The 17,866-nt window shown below is 40.9% G+C and overlaps 1 protein-coding gene across 1 annotated transcript in view; it reads left to right on the plus strand.

The window, feature by feature from the left end:
- The window catches only part of LOC138619135 (unconventional myosin-IXAa-like), a 134,514-nt gene that overhangs the window by 61,724 nt on the left and 54,924 nt on the right, over nucleotides 1–17,866 (plus strand). Inside the window, 4 exon segments of the mRNA XM_069695402.1 lie at nucleotides 5,612–5,706; nucleotides 6,932–6,994; nucleotides 10,403–10,502; nucleotides 14,429–14,482. Coding sequence (XP_069551503.1) covers nucleotides 5,612–5,706; nucleotides 6,932–6,994; nucleotides 10,403–10,502; nucleotides 14,429–14,482 — 312 coding nt within the window.

The raw sequence follows: 17,866 nt of genomic DNA on the forward strand, positions 1-17,866 counted from the left end.
TGTTCTTCCATATAAGATGTGTGTGTATGTGAGGTCAACTGACACACTGCATCCAGACGGTGCATCTGTACTGTGGTGCACTGCAGCCTGGATACCCAGAGGCTTAATGCACTGGTTTCTGCTTTGGCTTTGTTAGAGTTAATTGGCCCGGACACGACCGCCTACCTGCTGGTATCAGAGCAAACTTTGCATGCGGCAAAATGGGGAAAAAAAAGGTTTACTGTTTGTAAGTGCCCTGACTGATCACAATACTGTTTTTGCAGCTGGTGAATATCATGGGGAAAGCTGTCAACCAACATGCTAAAGTCAGGGAATGTTGGTCATTGTGTAATGAAGAAAAAACCCGATATATTGATCAAAATTACTCAAGATTTCTTTGTCAACGACAGGCTCATACACTCGCTAACCAACTATGGGCTGTCCCACGAAAATATAGCCAAAGTCCCCTTTCAGGTTTTACTACCATGTTACACACAGATCTGAGATGGCGCCCTCTGAAGTCAGCCTTTCCACTACCAGCTGAATATCGTTTTAAATCCATATTCTATAAACTAAATGTGGATTTACTCCTGTACTGTGTGCCAAAATGTCAAGATATCAATGTCAAAGCTATAGACTGTATTTGTTGAGAGCTAACAGCAGTTGTTTTAGCTTTGTTAAAATGTACATATGTTTTTATCTAAAAATACTGACATCATTATCTATAATTTATAAAAGACATGTGAGGCTAGTGTGAGGGTGGAGATGGAGGACTTCCACAAAGCCCAGACTAGACGACCAGAAGTGATAAAAACCTGCATCAAGTTGAGGTATTGGTAATTAGAAAGTAACACGATTTTGTGTTGTTTGCTCTTCAACATTGATGATTAGCTTAGAAGTGGATAAAAACGTGTAAAACTGTGAGGTAGATATGTCCCATATAGTTTTATGCAGTACAGGATATGAATGGAGAACATATTAGCACCAAAGGAAGAGCCCATAAAAACAACCAGTAATGCTTCGGGGTCCATCATTTCTTAATTTCCTTGGGCTTTTTGAAGAACAGACACACACACTCACTCAGAGTTGGCTTCTATTTACAGGGATTTCCCTCCATTTGTTCATTATTCATTCATTCACAGGGACTTCACTGTCTATGTTGAATTGAACATTTGGTCATTGCAGCCATTATCAATCATTTGAAGCACTCATCACTCCCTGAAACAGAAAACCAGCGAAGGGAAGCCGGCCCAGCAGTGGTTTTGGCACGTCTCCACTTGTTTTCCATAATCTAGGTCACCTAATGATTTTGGCGAGTGTACGTTGAACCATCAGCTGTGCCGGGGGGGAGAAAGACCAAGAAAGAACCTAAAAAAAGAGGGAACGAGCACCCAGTTATCAGCATTAGTATTTGAGATGATTTTAGCTCCTGCTTTAACAAAGGTCTTGACATGCTAATTATCGTCCTAGCTCCAATCTCGTCCCTCTACTCTCAACACTTAACACGCTGAATCGGTGTTCGGAAATAGCCGCACCACTGCTCGCTTCCTCTGAGGCTGAGGCTCTCGGTGGAGGAAACAACTGGCTAACGTAATGTGACAGCGTGGAAGAGCCCAAAGGGGCAATCACAGCGCATAAGCATACATTAGCATATTGTTAGCATGGAGCTAGGACTTAGACATGGATACACACATAGAAACACACACAGAAACACACACAGAAACACACACTGCCGCAGCTGGATTAAGCCTTTGGGTCAGCACATTCGCTTCAACATGACATCCAACATATGGCCGGCACTGTATCTTTGATTTGTGTAAATGGACACTGTGGAAAGCTGTTTTTAACACACTTAAGTTGCTGGTTTCTGGACTCCATATGGCACCACAGGCTATCCAGTGAAGGCTGGGGTTAATTCAGTTTATGATGAGTCACATTATATTTTGAATTGAAATGACAAGTTAGTCTTTTGATCTCCAGTCTCGTACGCGACCAGCAAACGTATCCTCTCAGTATTCCTAATTCTTGAATGTTTCCTCAAGGCAAAAAGAACAAACACAAAATCACAGTTTTCTTTTTTTTATATATGACATCCGTCATCAGTGCTTTGTTATTTTTTTTCACATGCATTATCTGCGTTTTTAAATTTCCAATAAATACAGTAGTTTTGGTCCAAAACATTATTTGTAATTTGACCAAAAGCCAACCTAAAAATGTACTTAAACTGATTTGAACCTCTACACTGATTGTACAATGTTTACCAGTGGTTCTCAAAGCCTGGGCCGTGGACCAGCACCGGGCCAGAGAACACGTACTATCTCACCAGAAGGAAACGACATGATGCCATAATATAATCCGAGTCTGATAATTATATGACATTATGAGCTATTATCATCTTTCCCCCCCACTAATTCCCTTGAAGTACTTACCTTGCTGTCTGTCTGTTGTGTAGTTTCCCTCATCGCTCCTCATCATCATCTCAACAGCAACATACGGATTTTTAGCTAAACTAGGTCATCAGTACACGAGACACAGTCCTCAGGTGACATCACGATGGGTTGCCACTTGCCCTATCCTGGCTTTGTTGATGTGTAACAGCATCATCTGACTTCTGCCTTTACTTCCATTATAATTAGTGCAGCTGCTGGAGCTCTTTGTCTGCTGAATGTAAACATATGTTGTTTTGGTTTTGTCCAAAAACAGGAGATGTGACAGGAAATATAAGGAAGAGGCACAGTGGATGGGGAGTGACACGCAAGCAATGAATATTTGTATTTTGTTTTTTCAGTAAAATAAACCAAATAAAAGTTACAATCTCGAAAACCCCTGTTTTGTTCTCTGTTGCGGCCCTTGTGGCAATGAGCAGTAACTGCAGCTGTGTTTTTGGACTTTACTTCCCAGAGATCCAAACAGTGTTAACGTAACAGCAATTTATGTATCTGAAAATCCTCAAGATCATTACTTTAAGTTCCTGTTTTTTTGTTTTTGTGCTTGCCCACTGACTGTTTTATGCACTCTGTTTCCCCTCATATGTTCAGCACACACACACACACACACACACACACACACACACACACACACACACACACACACACACACACACACACACACACACACACACACACACACACACACACACACACACACACACAGTAATCACTGAGTCACAGTGTGTATTTTCCAGTGCTGTGGTCACAGCAGGCGTTAACCGTGGAGCAGAGTTCATCACTAAATCATCCAGACACTGCCGCCCTGCCCATTCATCTCTTTCAAACACACACACACACACACACACACACACACACACACACACACACACACACACACACACACACACACACACACACACACACACACACACACACACACACACACACACACACACACACACACAAAGCACATACACAACCTACACATGGCATGCAGCAAGCATGAGATCATGATACACATGCAAACAGAAGATATCTAGTATATGCTGTACATCTTCCTCTAGTATAGCAGAGTTTTGCTGCCAGCTTTGGTTTGATTGTCATTGACAGTTTCCATTAGAGTTGGGCTCATTTCATGATCGGTTCAATCATTTCAGGAAGTGGATTTTCCACTAAGACTCAAAACTGGAAATATTTTGCCACAGAATGGCTCTTATATCCAGGAATAATTGAGGATGAAAGCTCTGTCATTATCATGTGAATTGCAGTTTCGATTTACATTTTGGATGGAGGGAATTGAAGCAGATCTGCTCTTCCTCTCTGTCTCTATATGTCCCTCTCTCTGGTTGCCAGTGTGTCCCAGTAGGGCTGTAATGGAGAGGAAAAGAAAGATGGATGATGATTGGAGAGATGAATGAAATAATCAAGGGGTGGGTGAGCGAGCAGCAGAAACAAGCAATAGTTCAGTAAGAGAGTGAGACAACCAGAAAAAGAGCAGAGAAATATCAACGTCTTGTTTTCTTTCTTTCTTCCGTCCGGTCTGTCCTGATTGGCTCGTTGAATGTGTGTCAGGTTGGCTTTGTTTGGGCAGTCGGTGTTTTTAAATGAATCAGAGATCAAAGCCTGAATCAGGAGCAGGATTTTTAGTTTTATTAACCGTGTTATTCCAGAGCTGTAGTATTCACCCGGCAGCCACAATCAATTATCTGACGCCCACTTCTCTCTCTGCCTTCCTCCTCCTCCTCCTCCTCCTCTTCCTCTTCCTCCTCCTCCTAATCCTCCTCCTCCTCCTCATCTTCCTCTCTCTGCTGGTTCTTATTTAGTCATTTATCATAACTCAAAAATTCTGATTGCATCAGGCTGAAATTTCACCCCTGCTGTTGTGAACTGTAAAATGTTTTTCTGCCTCTCTAATGGTTTATGAGAGGCACTTTTACCCTATTTATTTTCACTTATTTCACCTCTCGCCTAAAATCCCCCTCATTTTCTCCCCTTTCCAACCTTCATCTCTTTTTCATCTTTTCTCCTCCTCTTTATATTTCTTCTCACTGTCGGTTATTCTTCCTCTCCTTGTCCTATCATGTCCCTTTCCTAATCTCATTTCTGTTTGCTTTTGATATTTTACTCTGTCCTCATTTCCTCTCTTTTCATCTTTTGTATTGTCTTCTTTTCCTTTTTGCTTCACTCCTTTTTCATTCCTTTCATCGTGTCTTCTGTCATAGATGATCATCCCTTCTTCCCTCCTCTAACCTCCATTGATTCTCCTCACCATTTTCTGTCCTATTTAGCATCTTTCTTCCTACTTAAAGCCTTCATTTTCCTTTCATGTCTCTCCTCTCCTCTCCTCTCCTCCTCTCCTCTCCTCTCCTCTCCTCTCCTCTCCTCTCCTCTCCTCTCCTCTCCTCTCCTCTCCTCTCCTCTCCTCTCCTCTCCTCTCCTCTCCTCTCCTCTCTATGAGAACCTCCAGGGGCCTCTAATGATGGGCCCCTGTGTGTGTGTGTGTGTGTGTGTGTGTGTGTGTGTGTGTGTGTGTGTGTGTGTGTGTGTGTGTGTGTGTGTGTGTGTGTGTGTGTGTGTGTGTGTGTGTGTGTGTGTGTGTGTGTGTGTGTGTGTGTGTGTGCGTGCGTGTGTGTGTGCGCGCGTTATCAGAAATGCCCTGAGACTCACACAAATAGTGTCCGTGTCTGTTTCCAGCTTGGCACTGTTTGCGTTCGCAGGAATTTGGCAGTTTAGTGCACAGTTGACATGTCTGAGTGTGAGTTTTACTGTGTGTGTGTGTGTGTGTGTGTGTGTGTGTGTGTGTGTGTGTGTGTGTGTGTGTGTGTGTGTGTGTGTGTGTGTGTGTGTGTGTGCGCGTGCCTCTATCAGGCTCCTTCCTGCGTCTCGTGACCCCTGTTACAGTGCCGTGATTGGTAGCTCCGAACACATTTTTTCACTTTGGTAGAGTTTAGTTCCCATAATACAGTTTTCTAATGGTGTTTTTAAGAACCTGCAGACTTCTACTTGAAAACTTGTTGTTAAACAGTTTATCCTTCTGCTGCAAATGTGAGCAGAATATCAAACTGTAGTTTGCTGCAGCTTTAAAGGACGTCTGTGTTTTTATTTTGCATGCGTGATGAATGAGAGGAGAACAACACACTCTTGTGCCTGGCAATCATCACCTGTCCCACGCTGATCTGTAACGCTCTCCGTTTTCTCTTCAGGCCTTCGGGAACGCGAAGACAGCCCACAACAACAACTCCAGCCGCTTTGGCAAGTTCATCCAGGTCAACTACCAGGAGAGTGGCACCGTCAGGGGGTGAGACACATAAAAAACATGTGTATACAAACTGATTCAATTCACAGATGCACAGACACACACACCGACACTGACATTGTCAACACATTGTGCTGCATCCAGTGGAAACATAATCTCAAATGCATAATGATTTAATCCTTTCTGAATACATACGAATCCTTTTTAAATGTTTTAATGGGTGAGTAATGTCATGCCGTGATCGTTATAACAATACATGTATTCATATCTGATTTGTTGGCACCATGGATTCTGTTTATTATTCACTTATTTTAATACATTATACATAAATATGATGAAATATGGGTAGTGGAAATAAACTCACCATAAACTACTGTGTTAGTGGTAATTTGTTGTGTTAATGAACTGTTGTTGAATGACACTCCTCTTTTCAGCTGATAGTAGTAATTGTGTCAGCTGGTATGTAACAGCAGAGCTGTTATGAAGTTGAGGATCTCTATTGCTCCACCATTATTTGACCGCTGAATGTAAATTAAAATAGTTTTTTGCCCTCTTTTACTTTGACATCAACCCTTATGCAAGTCATGTGGCAAGAAAAAATTAATTTGTTTACGAAACGGAAGGAAAACATAGCACAAGGATTTTTAAGGAGAAAGGAAAATAACTATGACCAAAGAAAGCAGTCAGTGGACTCTTGAGTGATGTTTAAGCACGTTGACTCAGCCGTATTGCAAAGGACAAAACGGGGAGTCAGTATGTTCCTTGCAGGTCGCACTTTGATGCATATTGTGCTCTGTTTAAAACAATGAGTGTGAATCAACAGCAGGTGGATGCCTTCGTTGAAAATACATCAACATTTTCTTTGTATATTTTAGTTAAAATCTTTTTGAACTGTTTGTGTAATGACATTTTGTCAAACAGCGTGTAAATAGTAAAATATAATGAAGCATGTATTGGTCTGCACTGTAATCTTACAACAAATATTTGCAATACTTTGTTTTCTTCTCTAGAGAATAGAAACAAAATTCAGCCTCTAAATTACCCTGAAAATGAATAATATTCCCATTTCACAAATTATTGATAAATCTGTTATTATTATCCTGAGTACAGCAACCAAAAGCTGTTTCTGTGTCTGTACAAGCCTCTGGCTGTTGGAAGATTGTGGATTTATGCTTTAATATCAGCTGATTTCTTATCACAGCATCAGTAGCTTTTATCTGAAATGACTTTTTTGACCTTCTGTGTCTGTATTTATGTTTATTTCCAGAGCATATGTGGAGAAGTACCTGCTGGAGAAATCCCGTCTGGTGTACCAGGAACACAACGAGAGGTGAGTGGAGACAACAGGAGGATTCACATACAGAAATAGTCCGACACAGAGCAGACAGCAGCGTTTGGAGCTAATATACCATTTGGGGATTTGTTTTTTTTGCATCAGGGCTGATTAAGAATAAGTGGAGAAAGCTCTGAATACATTTGACTGGGTACTGGTCAATTCATCCTATCAACATGCCAAAGCGTCCTTGGGTGAGACATTAAACCCAATGTGGCATGGCAACTCTGTCGGCATCACTGTGAGTGTGTGTAATGTATGGCTAAATGGGAGCCAAAAATTGGAAAGTATGGTGAAAAAAACCTTTAAGGTAAGAAGGCGCTATATAAGCGCAGACCATTTACCATTAAGTTAACACACCTCCAACATGTTGACATGTTATCATCTTGTTCCAGGCTTCTCTGAATGTTAGATTTTGTACTCACTTGCCTTGACTCTAAAACATCAGCAGCACTTCATTTACAGGACTTACCAACTTTTTGAAATGTGCTCACACTATTGATTTTGAACAGCATCTTGTTGCAACAGGAAGCAACTTCTTGATGCGTGACAAAATCTACGTGAAAATAGTTCTCTCCTTTACAGAATTAAATTTTTCCTCTGTAAAAATATCTCAAAGATGAAAACAATGAACCTTAAGTAACTAGGTGACGTGGTGCAGCCATAAATAATCTAAATAAGAAACCTGAAATACTGACTGACATATTCCTAGTTGTCTGAGAGATAAGATGTTAAATCCATATCTCTGCTCTCGCATGTTCTTTGTCTAAGAAACTCAATACTGACATTGCCTCCATTTCCTCTGTAGACGGAGGATATATCGGGTGTCCATCTGAAACAGGCCTTTGCCCTCTCCTTAAGTATTAGGCTTCTCTCTGAGTTGATGTATTTATGGACCCAGAATTCAATGAATGTCTTTTAATACTTTGCCTAGTTACACATTTTAGAACAATTTTGGAAACTGAAAAAAATCTACTAATTTTGAGATTGATTATTTGATTATTTTCCCGTTCAGCGTAACAACAACACTCTCTGTCTTGTCTGTTTTAACTTATTGTTTCTTCTTTTCACACACAGGCGACACACTCGCATGTAAAACACACTATGTTTAAATCACTTATCATTTACGTGAGCATGTATGTACAGATGCAGGAATGTCCACCTGCACCCACATCCTCCAAAGTCATTTTTCCTCCCTATCTGTCCCCATATCGCTCCTCACTCCCAGGTGACAGTAAAAAAAAAAAAAAAAAAGTCCCTGATGCTACCAGCATAATGGCTTTGTGAGGGAAGGAAAACAAATTTTGGAAAACCCACCACCGGTCATCTAATCCCTCTAACCCTGATTGGCCCGTGGTTTCTGTTTCATCCCGATGACAGGCCCTGGCGGCCATATTGATAGCGTAGAAACTAAAGACAGGACCTCCCAGACGGCTCAGTATTCGAAGCATGAAGGTGGGGGAGCAGGCAGGCTGATGATAAACTGCAAACTATCTTAAATCTTAAATCCGGTTCCATGACAGGTTGCCTCTGTACGACCCCGGTGTAGGAAAAAAAAGACACACGGGAGACAACGGGCTGAGCTTCCCAGAGATCCTGTTGAGCTTAAAAGGGAAAATTCAGGAATTTGTATGTGGATCTTCACTCAGTGTTGAAGGTTAATGTTGTCTGAATACAATATATTTGGTATATTGACTGAGAAAGTTGAGGTTTTTGCATTTCCCTGCCAGGATGCATTGCGAGCAAGCTTCTGGTGCCCAACCCCCAAATCCTTTGGTTCTCAAAACAAACACAAAAAACAGTCCAACGGTCTCCGTGCTGAAATTCACTGCTTTATCCTCACTCATAACATCTTTTAAATTATTCAGTATTTTGACAGATAATTAGTAAAGTCAGAAAGAGGTCTAAGTGTATTGGCTGTGTGTTCGCTGTTTTATTGATTGAAAATCTGCAGTTTTCTTGTAAAGACACAAACTGTCTGTTTTGGTTTGTTGAGCTTACCAACATGTTGAATGAACAACTCAACATTTTCAAAGCAGTTTTTCTTATCGGATTTTAGATTTTAAATTTCAATGCAACAATTTTGTCCATATTTGCTTGCTTGTAAGGCTTCTACTCACTGTTACAGTGTTGATCTCCTTTTCACTGTGTTACTCAGATTTTCAAGACTGACGCACATAAATATAAGACTGAAAATCCAGCCAGGATACCAGTTATATGTTCAGCAACACAAACTCAAGGCTTTTGACTGAAAGTGATGCTCTATTCTAGTAAAGGCCACATTAATCCAACCAAACATTTGAGATATTTTCTAATGGCTCAGTGGTTAATGGGATAGTGGCGTCCCTTTTTTTGAACATGTAATGAATACTGTGGCAAAAAAAAAAAAGGCTGAGAAGCACTGCGATAAGTGGAGCCCTGTGGCAGGTCAGCAAGAATGGTTTTGGGGTCAAGAGCGTTGGTTTCACTTCTGTTCTCATGCAGCTAATGGCTGTGTTGAGGGAAATAACAAGTGCCCCTTTGCCCTAAAACAACAGGATTAATCAAGCAACCTTATCTGCTATCACCTGGGTATCTCATTCATGTCCATTACTAGTAAATGTTGACTCCATGTATTATTTACCTACATGTATGTAGTCTATAGATCTCAGGGGGGAGTGATAATACTCTATCATCTTAACAGCATATTTAAATTTTGAGTTGAGATGATAGAAAATGTTATCCTGAGGTCACATTTCCCAAACTCAAAGTGGTATATTAACAACGCAAGTAGTGGAAATTAAATAACACTTGTCATAGAGGCATGTTTAGTGGCTTGTTACCGTTAAAGGAGCACTTCCACAACTCTTATGGATAATTACTTACTCTTCAGATTCAAGCCTCGCCACTGTAACAGTTAAAGGCACCATCATCCTTCCCCCCCTTCTACCAACTACAGCTCGGGATTCTTTAATATCCTCCTTGGGTTTTACAACTTTCCACCACTCCATCAAACAGTAAGTGTCCCGCTGCAGAGAGGTGAAGCTCGTTTCCAGCTCTAATAGAATTACATCTCAGCACGTTGGCCGGAGCCCCGGCCTTTGTTATGGCTAATCACAACTCCTTGCCTCCAGCCCGCTCACCACACTACTGCTTTGTTTGACTTGAAATATGAGCCCGCAGGGTCAAAAGTGTGACTTATTTGTGTCATGTCGCAGCTTCGGTTTCATCAATATGCTGCAGATAGAATGTTTTCCACCTCTCTGAATCTTTGAATGGAGTCTCCTCCTCTGGCGTTGTTTTAGCTTAGAGAGGAGATGTGAACGCTGCTGTCCTCACTTCACCGCAGAGGGAATTTAAAAAGGATCCAAGAAATCAATACAATGTGTTGTAGAGTCATGTCCTCTGACTTGTGTGTGTCCACAGGAACTACCATGTGTTTTACTACCTGTTGGCCGGAGCCAGTGAAGAAGAGAGGAAGGCCTTCCACCTGCTCAAACCTGAGGAGTACCACTACCTCAACCAGGTCCGCACATGAAACACACTCTCTCACACATGGAAATAGCAAAATATATGCAGATTTCTGAACAAATCCCACATGAAGATATTTATAGGAATCTACAGTTAGCTGTCAGATGACTAATAATAATAAACTTTATTTGTTTAGTACTTTTCTTACAAGAAATGCAGCTAAAAGTGCTTTACAGCAAGAAAATTAAATGCACTGTTTCACATAAAGGAAATATTGAAAGGAAATAAAATGCATAAGAACAGATCAAATCTATAGAATTAAACACAAATAGGGTTAAAATATATAGTTTATGTGAAAATGAAAGCGATGTAATGAAGAGATCAGGTGTTTTTAGATTAACTTTAAGAGTTTGAAATTATGACTCTTTGATCAAATATGTCCTGATTTTAAACTGACTTATATCAGTACTCAGGCATCAGCAGCCGGAGGCAAAACAATGTCAGACAATAGCCAACCCCACGAATATGTCCCAAAATGTTAAACGGAAAGTTTGATCCCTTTTTTTCACCCATCATTTTCGGTCTAAGTGACTAATGGAGACAACAATTTTTGAAATTGCTCCAGTACTGAGCGAGAGTTGCAGTGCAATACTTTGCGCCTCTCTATTTCCACTCTGGGCCTCGCCAGTGCACGTCCACTAAAACTGCTTATTTTTGCCACCGGCAGACTCCGACTTTTAACGTAATTGTCTGACAACATTATGGAAAAGTACCCTAACCTGAAACAGAAGTCTCTGTGTCTCATCACAATAACTTTAGCCAGTAACATTACCTCCAGTCTGTCTCCAGCTGCTCTCTCCACTCTTGGATCTGGAGTATTCTTTAAGAAAAAGTGCTTCGGTGTCTCATTTCTTCTCTTCTCTTTCTGTCAAGAGTCGTCTTTTCAAAATGGTCACTTCAGACTTGAGGGTCTGAAGATGCAGTGTATGGACAACAGCTGGGTCACAACTAATCACTCTAACTAACTCCAGCGTGTCCCGATCCAACAATCCAACAAAAGTAGTGTGTGAAAGCTGTTCAAAAGGGTTGCACGGCTTTTTGTCGGCACAATTTGGAAATGTACAAAAACAAACCGTTTTTTAGATAACCTTAAGCTGTGCAGTCTGTTCTCCAACTCAACAAACTTTTCCCACAAACAGTTTTAGTGGACGTACATTAATGGGTTGCAGTTGCCCCAAAGTATTACACCGTAGCTGCTTTTGCTGCTTCGGGCTGAATCGCTCTCGGTCAGTATTGGATCGATTTCAAAAATTGTCGTTCCTAGAGCAAAGTTTCCTTTGAGAGTCCTGTCAACTGGTGACACCTCACCATGTAAATAATTCCCCATTAGGCGTGGAGAAAACAATGATCCAGGGATTTTAAAAAGGATGTAAACTCAAAGTGACAAAAAGACATGCATTTTATAACTGCTTGTTATGACTTTAATCATCCAATGTCAATTGTAAGAATTTACCATGAGTTATAAACTGATTTCAGTCAATTAATCAAAAGTTATCTGTAGGCTAGCAGGTTGCAGGGCCAAATGATGCAGCAGCAGTACAAATAACTCATTGATCTCGCACTACAAAGAATGTGATGTGAAGGAGACGTTTTAACCTTTATAAAGTTTATATAGATTTGAAATGAAAACAACCACTTTCTCTCTTTACAAATGGTGAACATCCATCACAAATACAAGTAAAAGATGAGTTATTATTGAAAAATAAGGTGCCCTCAATAGAGATTGATAAAGATACTAATGATATTTGCTGATTTTTAACTTGCTTATCATAACTGGAGCACCACTCAGCGCTCAGAAGTGTTGATTTCATCGGTCCAAAAATTCAACCGTGAATCTCTGTATCTCATATATTTGTGTGTGTGTGTGTGTGTGTGTGTGTGTGTGTGTGTGTGTGTGTGTGTGTGTGTGTGTGTGTGTGTGTGTGTGTGTGTGTGTGTGTGTGTGTGTGTGTGTGTGGCTGTGTGATGTGTACATGTTTGTACAAATGCCAAAAGCAAACATAGAGTATGTGTGCATCCTTTGCGGTACATCTCATTTGTGTGTGTTGGTAGCTGCTGTGTGAGGATTTATATTCCCTTTTCCTACTGTAACAAAAAATGTTTTTGTCTTTGGTCGTCTCCCATCCTTCCCCAAAAGAAGTAACAATTTTTTTTCCTGCTTTCCCTTAATCCCCACAACAACAACAACAACAACAACCCCCCCCCCCCCCACCGACCCCTCCCTGAGGCTGCCTGTTACTATGCAGCTCTGTTTCCATGGCAACTACAAAACTCGGGAGTCAATCTGGCGCTGGCTCGCTCTCGTGCAGAGGGCGCCAGCCGTCGCGTGTCTGCGCACACACGTGTTTGTCTGAGCGTACACACTCCTCGCACAAATGGTGTCACCAAACAAAATGATTATCCATATTTAGCTCTCTCCTCTCACAGAGACGGATGTCGTTCTCTGTGCGTCTGTCAGTCTCTCGGCGGTGGATTGTAACGAAATACATTCACTCCGCTACTTCAAACTGGAGTGTGGCACTTTAAAATATAAATTAACATCTATTACATGTTTAAATCTGGTGTCTGGTTTGACACTCCCGCGCTGGCCGGATGAATACACGCTGCTCAAGGTGAGCCTGCTAACTTCCTGTTTAGCCCGATGCTATCTTTAGGGGATCAAATAATTCAATCCTATAGCTCTTCTAGAGTTTCCAAATGTAATCAGACAGAATGGGTCAAATTTTGAAAGTGAAGTGACTCATTTTGTGGGGGTTGTGATGCTCAAAACTATGTTTCCACTGTTTTAAAGCCACAGCGGTGGCGAGTGAACAGCCGCTGACGTGTCGACTGTTTTTGTAGTTATTTTCACTGGTAAAAAGTGGAGAAGTTCTCCACGACAGATTTAACGTTGTAATCCTTCACACGTCAGAACTGACCCATTTCCAAAATCCCTGCAGATTTAGCATATAGTTGATTGAGCATTATTTTATTGTGTACATTTACAGACTCTCTAAAAGTTCCACATTGGAATTAGATATAGATAAATATTGTAATGTTTGTACTAACAATCCCACAATGCACAGTGGCACATTTCACAAATACCAAAATTACTGTTGCCTGACTAAACAGTTTACGGTGGTGACATGAAATGATTATTAGTAAGTGTGCCAATTTACTAGCCACTACCGAATTGAATCCAACATGGAAACAGTTGACTACAGCTTAAAATGACTTTATTGAGTGTAAAGACATTAAACAGCTATTCTAGAAAAAACAATGCAACCCAAATAGGACATAAAAATAGGGGTTTTGTTTTTAAGAAAATCTTAAGGATTATATTATAAAGTGCCATTTTCAGTACTATTCTTAAATGCTTCAATTTTATTTTACTTCTACCTTCTGCAGTGAAACATTTTACTTTCTTTTCACCTGCTACTGTTATTTGACAGCTGTAGTTACCAATTCATTTACTGGTTAAAGTCATGTATGGCATGTTTCTACCTATCGGTATATAATGAAGTTAAAAAAAAAAAAGGTCAATATCCTATAATAGTACATAACAGCAAGACTATAATTACAGTTGTTGTTTTTTTACTCCATGATGCATAACCCTTTTACCAATAGTACTTATGTAGTGAGATTTAAAATGCAGGGTTTTTCTTTCTATTATATTAGTTTTATCCTTTTGTATTGCTAGTTTTACCAAAATAAAATATTGAAATAGATTGTGTGGTTTCTGATATTCATACCACTTGTATCCAGAACCATCTCTGACGAGGTCACATTATGGATTTGATTATTGCGACTACAGTGATGTGTGTGTCTGTTTGTGTGTGAGGTTTAGTCATTTTATCCACACCATGTGTCATTTCTCTCACTCATCTTGAAGATCCTTGTGTGTAATTCAAGCTTTCTTAACCCGCTCTGCCTTGCTTCCAGATGACAAAGAAATTGCACAAACTCCACTGGGACAATTACTATGAGAGTGAGCTGGTCAGTATCATGTGGATGACGACTTGTTTGTGTGCGTCTGTGCTTATGGGTGTGTCGTGCTCCGCTGGGTTTTTTGGTGCCAGTCTTGGCCTTGTTCTCTGTTGGCTGTCCACACCCGCCTGCTTGCAGTGAAATGGACTAAAGATGGAGGCGACCCGGGCTGACCTCAGCTGGTCGAGCTCTACGAAGGACTGCCTCTAAAATGTTTAAAGGGATACCTTAATGTAATCACTCTACTCTATTTGATTGTTTTACCTCAAGAGATTTACTGTATGTACCATTATACTGCAGAATTTATTTAAGTTATTTTCTTCCTTGAAGAAATGAAGCTCATACATCCCTCTTTTCTTTTATGAAATGACGGGATGTGGTTATGTGTTGAGTAACCAAACACCATTCAAACAATAAGGAATCCCTTCAAACTAATCTTTAGCTTTTTGGGTGCTTTGCTGCTGGGAAATGGGTGATATTGTCAAACCTGAAAATTGCCATCTTTAAAGGGAAGGTTCAGGATTTTACCTTCACCACTACATTTACATATATTACTTAAATGTATTACTTCACACTGCAGGACTAAAGTACTACAGACAAAGTAGGCAGTAGTTGTGAGGGTGAGAGAGTTCAACATCCTGTAGCATGCTGTCAAATTCAAGAGCAGAAGAGGGAGGAGAAAACGTGACAGGCTTTGAGCGTTATGATCCAAAAATGAATTATTTAAGGTTAAATGTTTTTCAAATGGCTGCAGTGAAATGTTCAGTGGCACATTGACACATGATAATATTGAACACAAATCCAAAATCTGCCTCAAAGGGCTTTACAATCTTTATATTATACAATATAGATGGGGCCTTTAGTTGATTACTTTCAATTAACCCTGTTTAATTTCAAGCATAAAGCAAAAACACTGATATTGACACCAATAGATGCTCTCAACAGCAGCAGACAGGCAGGGAGTGTAGGCAGCACTCATGTACTCAGACAGTGAGCTAACATGTGACACACTCACACAGGTGAAGCAACACTGAAGGAATCATTTCACCAATAATGAAAAAGCATTTGTGGCAAGAATCAATATGACACACGATAGACAAGCTACAGTTGTATTATTTTCATATTATTTTTCATAGGACGTATAATTTCCAACACACTGTTCATTCTCCAAGACCTTGAGTAGTGATGGCTTCACATCCTGAAACTTCCCTCTAGGTGTGTGGTCCATTTTGTGTGCTTGTGTGTGTGTGTGTGTGTGTGTGTGTGTGTGTGTGTGTGTGTGTGTGTGTGTGTGTGTGTGTGTGTGTGTGTGTGTGTGTGTGTGTGTGTGTGTGTGTGTGTGTGTGTGTGTGTGTGTGTGTGTGTTTTGCTGTTCCACTGGTCTTTGAGTCCTGTCTTGTCAGCCTCCACCTGAAGTGAGTAATGTTTGGTCAGTGGGATTTGTTGTGTGTGTTTGAGGGATTCAGTATCGCCTAATGGGAGATTAAGTTACTTTGCCGGCGAGCAAACACTTGACATGAGAGTTGGTTAGTATAAATACAACTCATGGTCTTACCGTATTTCATTCTTGACTCTCCCACTTTTTTAATCTGTTCTTTAATTCAGTGAAAGGTTTCAGAGGACACTCACTGTTTTTAGGTTTTCATCTTATTTTTGAAAAGAGCAGAAAAACACATTTCTTATAATGTTCCACTTTGGTGAATTATTCCTTTAACTTGGATGTCTTTCCTCTCGCTCTCCCTTGTATTTTTCCCCTCACACAACCATCTGCTCTCACTGTTTGCTGACACACAGTCTCTCTCTCGAGGGTCAGTCAATGACCTCATCAGTCTGTGACCCCACTGTCCAAGGAGATGATGTCACTGTCTTCTCACATACACACACACACACACACACACATGCAGAGAAAGCTTGGCAGCCTTTGACAGCTGTCTGAGCATCTGACCAACCCTGTGGGCCTATTTAACCTCCGACCTCTACCATTGGTCAATGTGTGCCGCAGTAAATAGAGACGCCCAGCACTTTGAACAGTAACAAGTGTATACATGTTCCAGATGCAGCATCTGGAAGTAAAAATAGAAAGTAAACAAATGTGAATAAAAAAAACTGTGAGTATTTGACTAAATCCCAAAGACCAAACATTTTCTGGATGTTTGCATTTGATGTGTGCAGTCGAGTGTTTGGTTCTGGGCCTCGGTGGCTGTTGGTCTGCATTTTGTGCTTGTTTGGGTGTCTATGGTTTTTGGTTGTGTGGAATGTCTGGTAACGGGGCGGCATGCTGCTTTTGGCACAAAACCGGCTGGGTCCCTCGATGACATAAATCATGACCAAGTCATGGTAAGTAAGAGGAAAGCTTTGACTGGATGCACATAACTATGAACGGGATCCTTGAGTGATCTGTTAAAAAGCTCTATGTGCACCATCAGCTCGAATTCTGACTTAATTCAGTGTAAGTCTGCACGAGAAGTGTTGGAACTGGCATAAAAATGAAAATTTCAAGTTCTGTCTTTGCTTGAAATAAGTAGGTAGAACAGATTGTTTCTTAAACTTCACTTTACTGCACTCAAGAATCTCTTGTTCTTCTCTGTTTTTTCGAAGCACCAATAGCTAAGGTTTTGGTTTTTCAACCAAACTATTCACTCGCAACTGCCAAAATTGATCTCTTTATTTTCTCAACTTCCTTCAACGTATCACATTGTGCTGTTTGGCGCTGAGCTCCAACATACCCAGCAATTTGAAAACTGGCCCTTCCCGGGTCTCGCCGTAGCTCAAGAAGCCTCAAAACCTCTTTGTTGCAATTGGAGAAGTTCGCTGGAGAAATACGCTGATTGTTGGCTCTGCCGCTCCTGACAAGTTATAAGCCAAAGGAAAACAATGGAGAGGCAGAGGAGTGTAGAACGGTAACGTGTAGAAGAGGCAGATCCAGTGTGTGGATTATGGGCTCCTGTGTCTTCTCTCGCTGGCCGCTCGCTGTGGTATGTGCTAATTACAGCCTGAGAGAGGCTCGCTGAAGCAGCAGAGACATGCTGACCGACTGGATGGCCTGAGGAGACACACACACACACACACACACACACACACACACACACACACACACACACACACACACACACACACACACACACACACACACACACACACACACACACACAATCACTGTATACCTGCACATCCTCGCTCTCCCCTCCTTTGCTTAACATCAGTGCTCAATCATGGCAGCACTCACTCATTCTTAAACTCACCAATGATATCAGTGTCTCATGATTACACAGGAATGTACTGGTGTTCACTTAGCAGGGTTTCCCTCAGATAACAGAGGCAGTTTTCATTTCTCGAACTGAAATAGACTCTGGAAATGACATCTTTTCTCGACATTAGGACATACTGCTTCAG

The sequence above is a fragment of the Brachyistius frenatus genome, unplaced genomic scaffold (genome assembly GCF_029030835.1).
Source record: "Brachyistius frenatus isolate BFR_SWC_R1_liver_20210118 unplaced genomic scaffold, ASM2903083v1 Contig_19, whole genome shotgun sequence".
NCBI lineage: Eukaryota > Metazoa > Chordata > Actinopteri > Embiotocidae > Brachyistius > Brachyistius frenatus.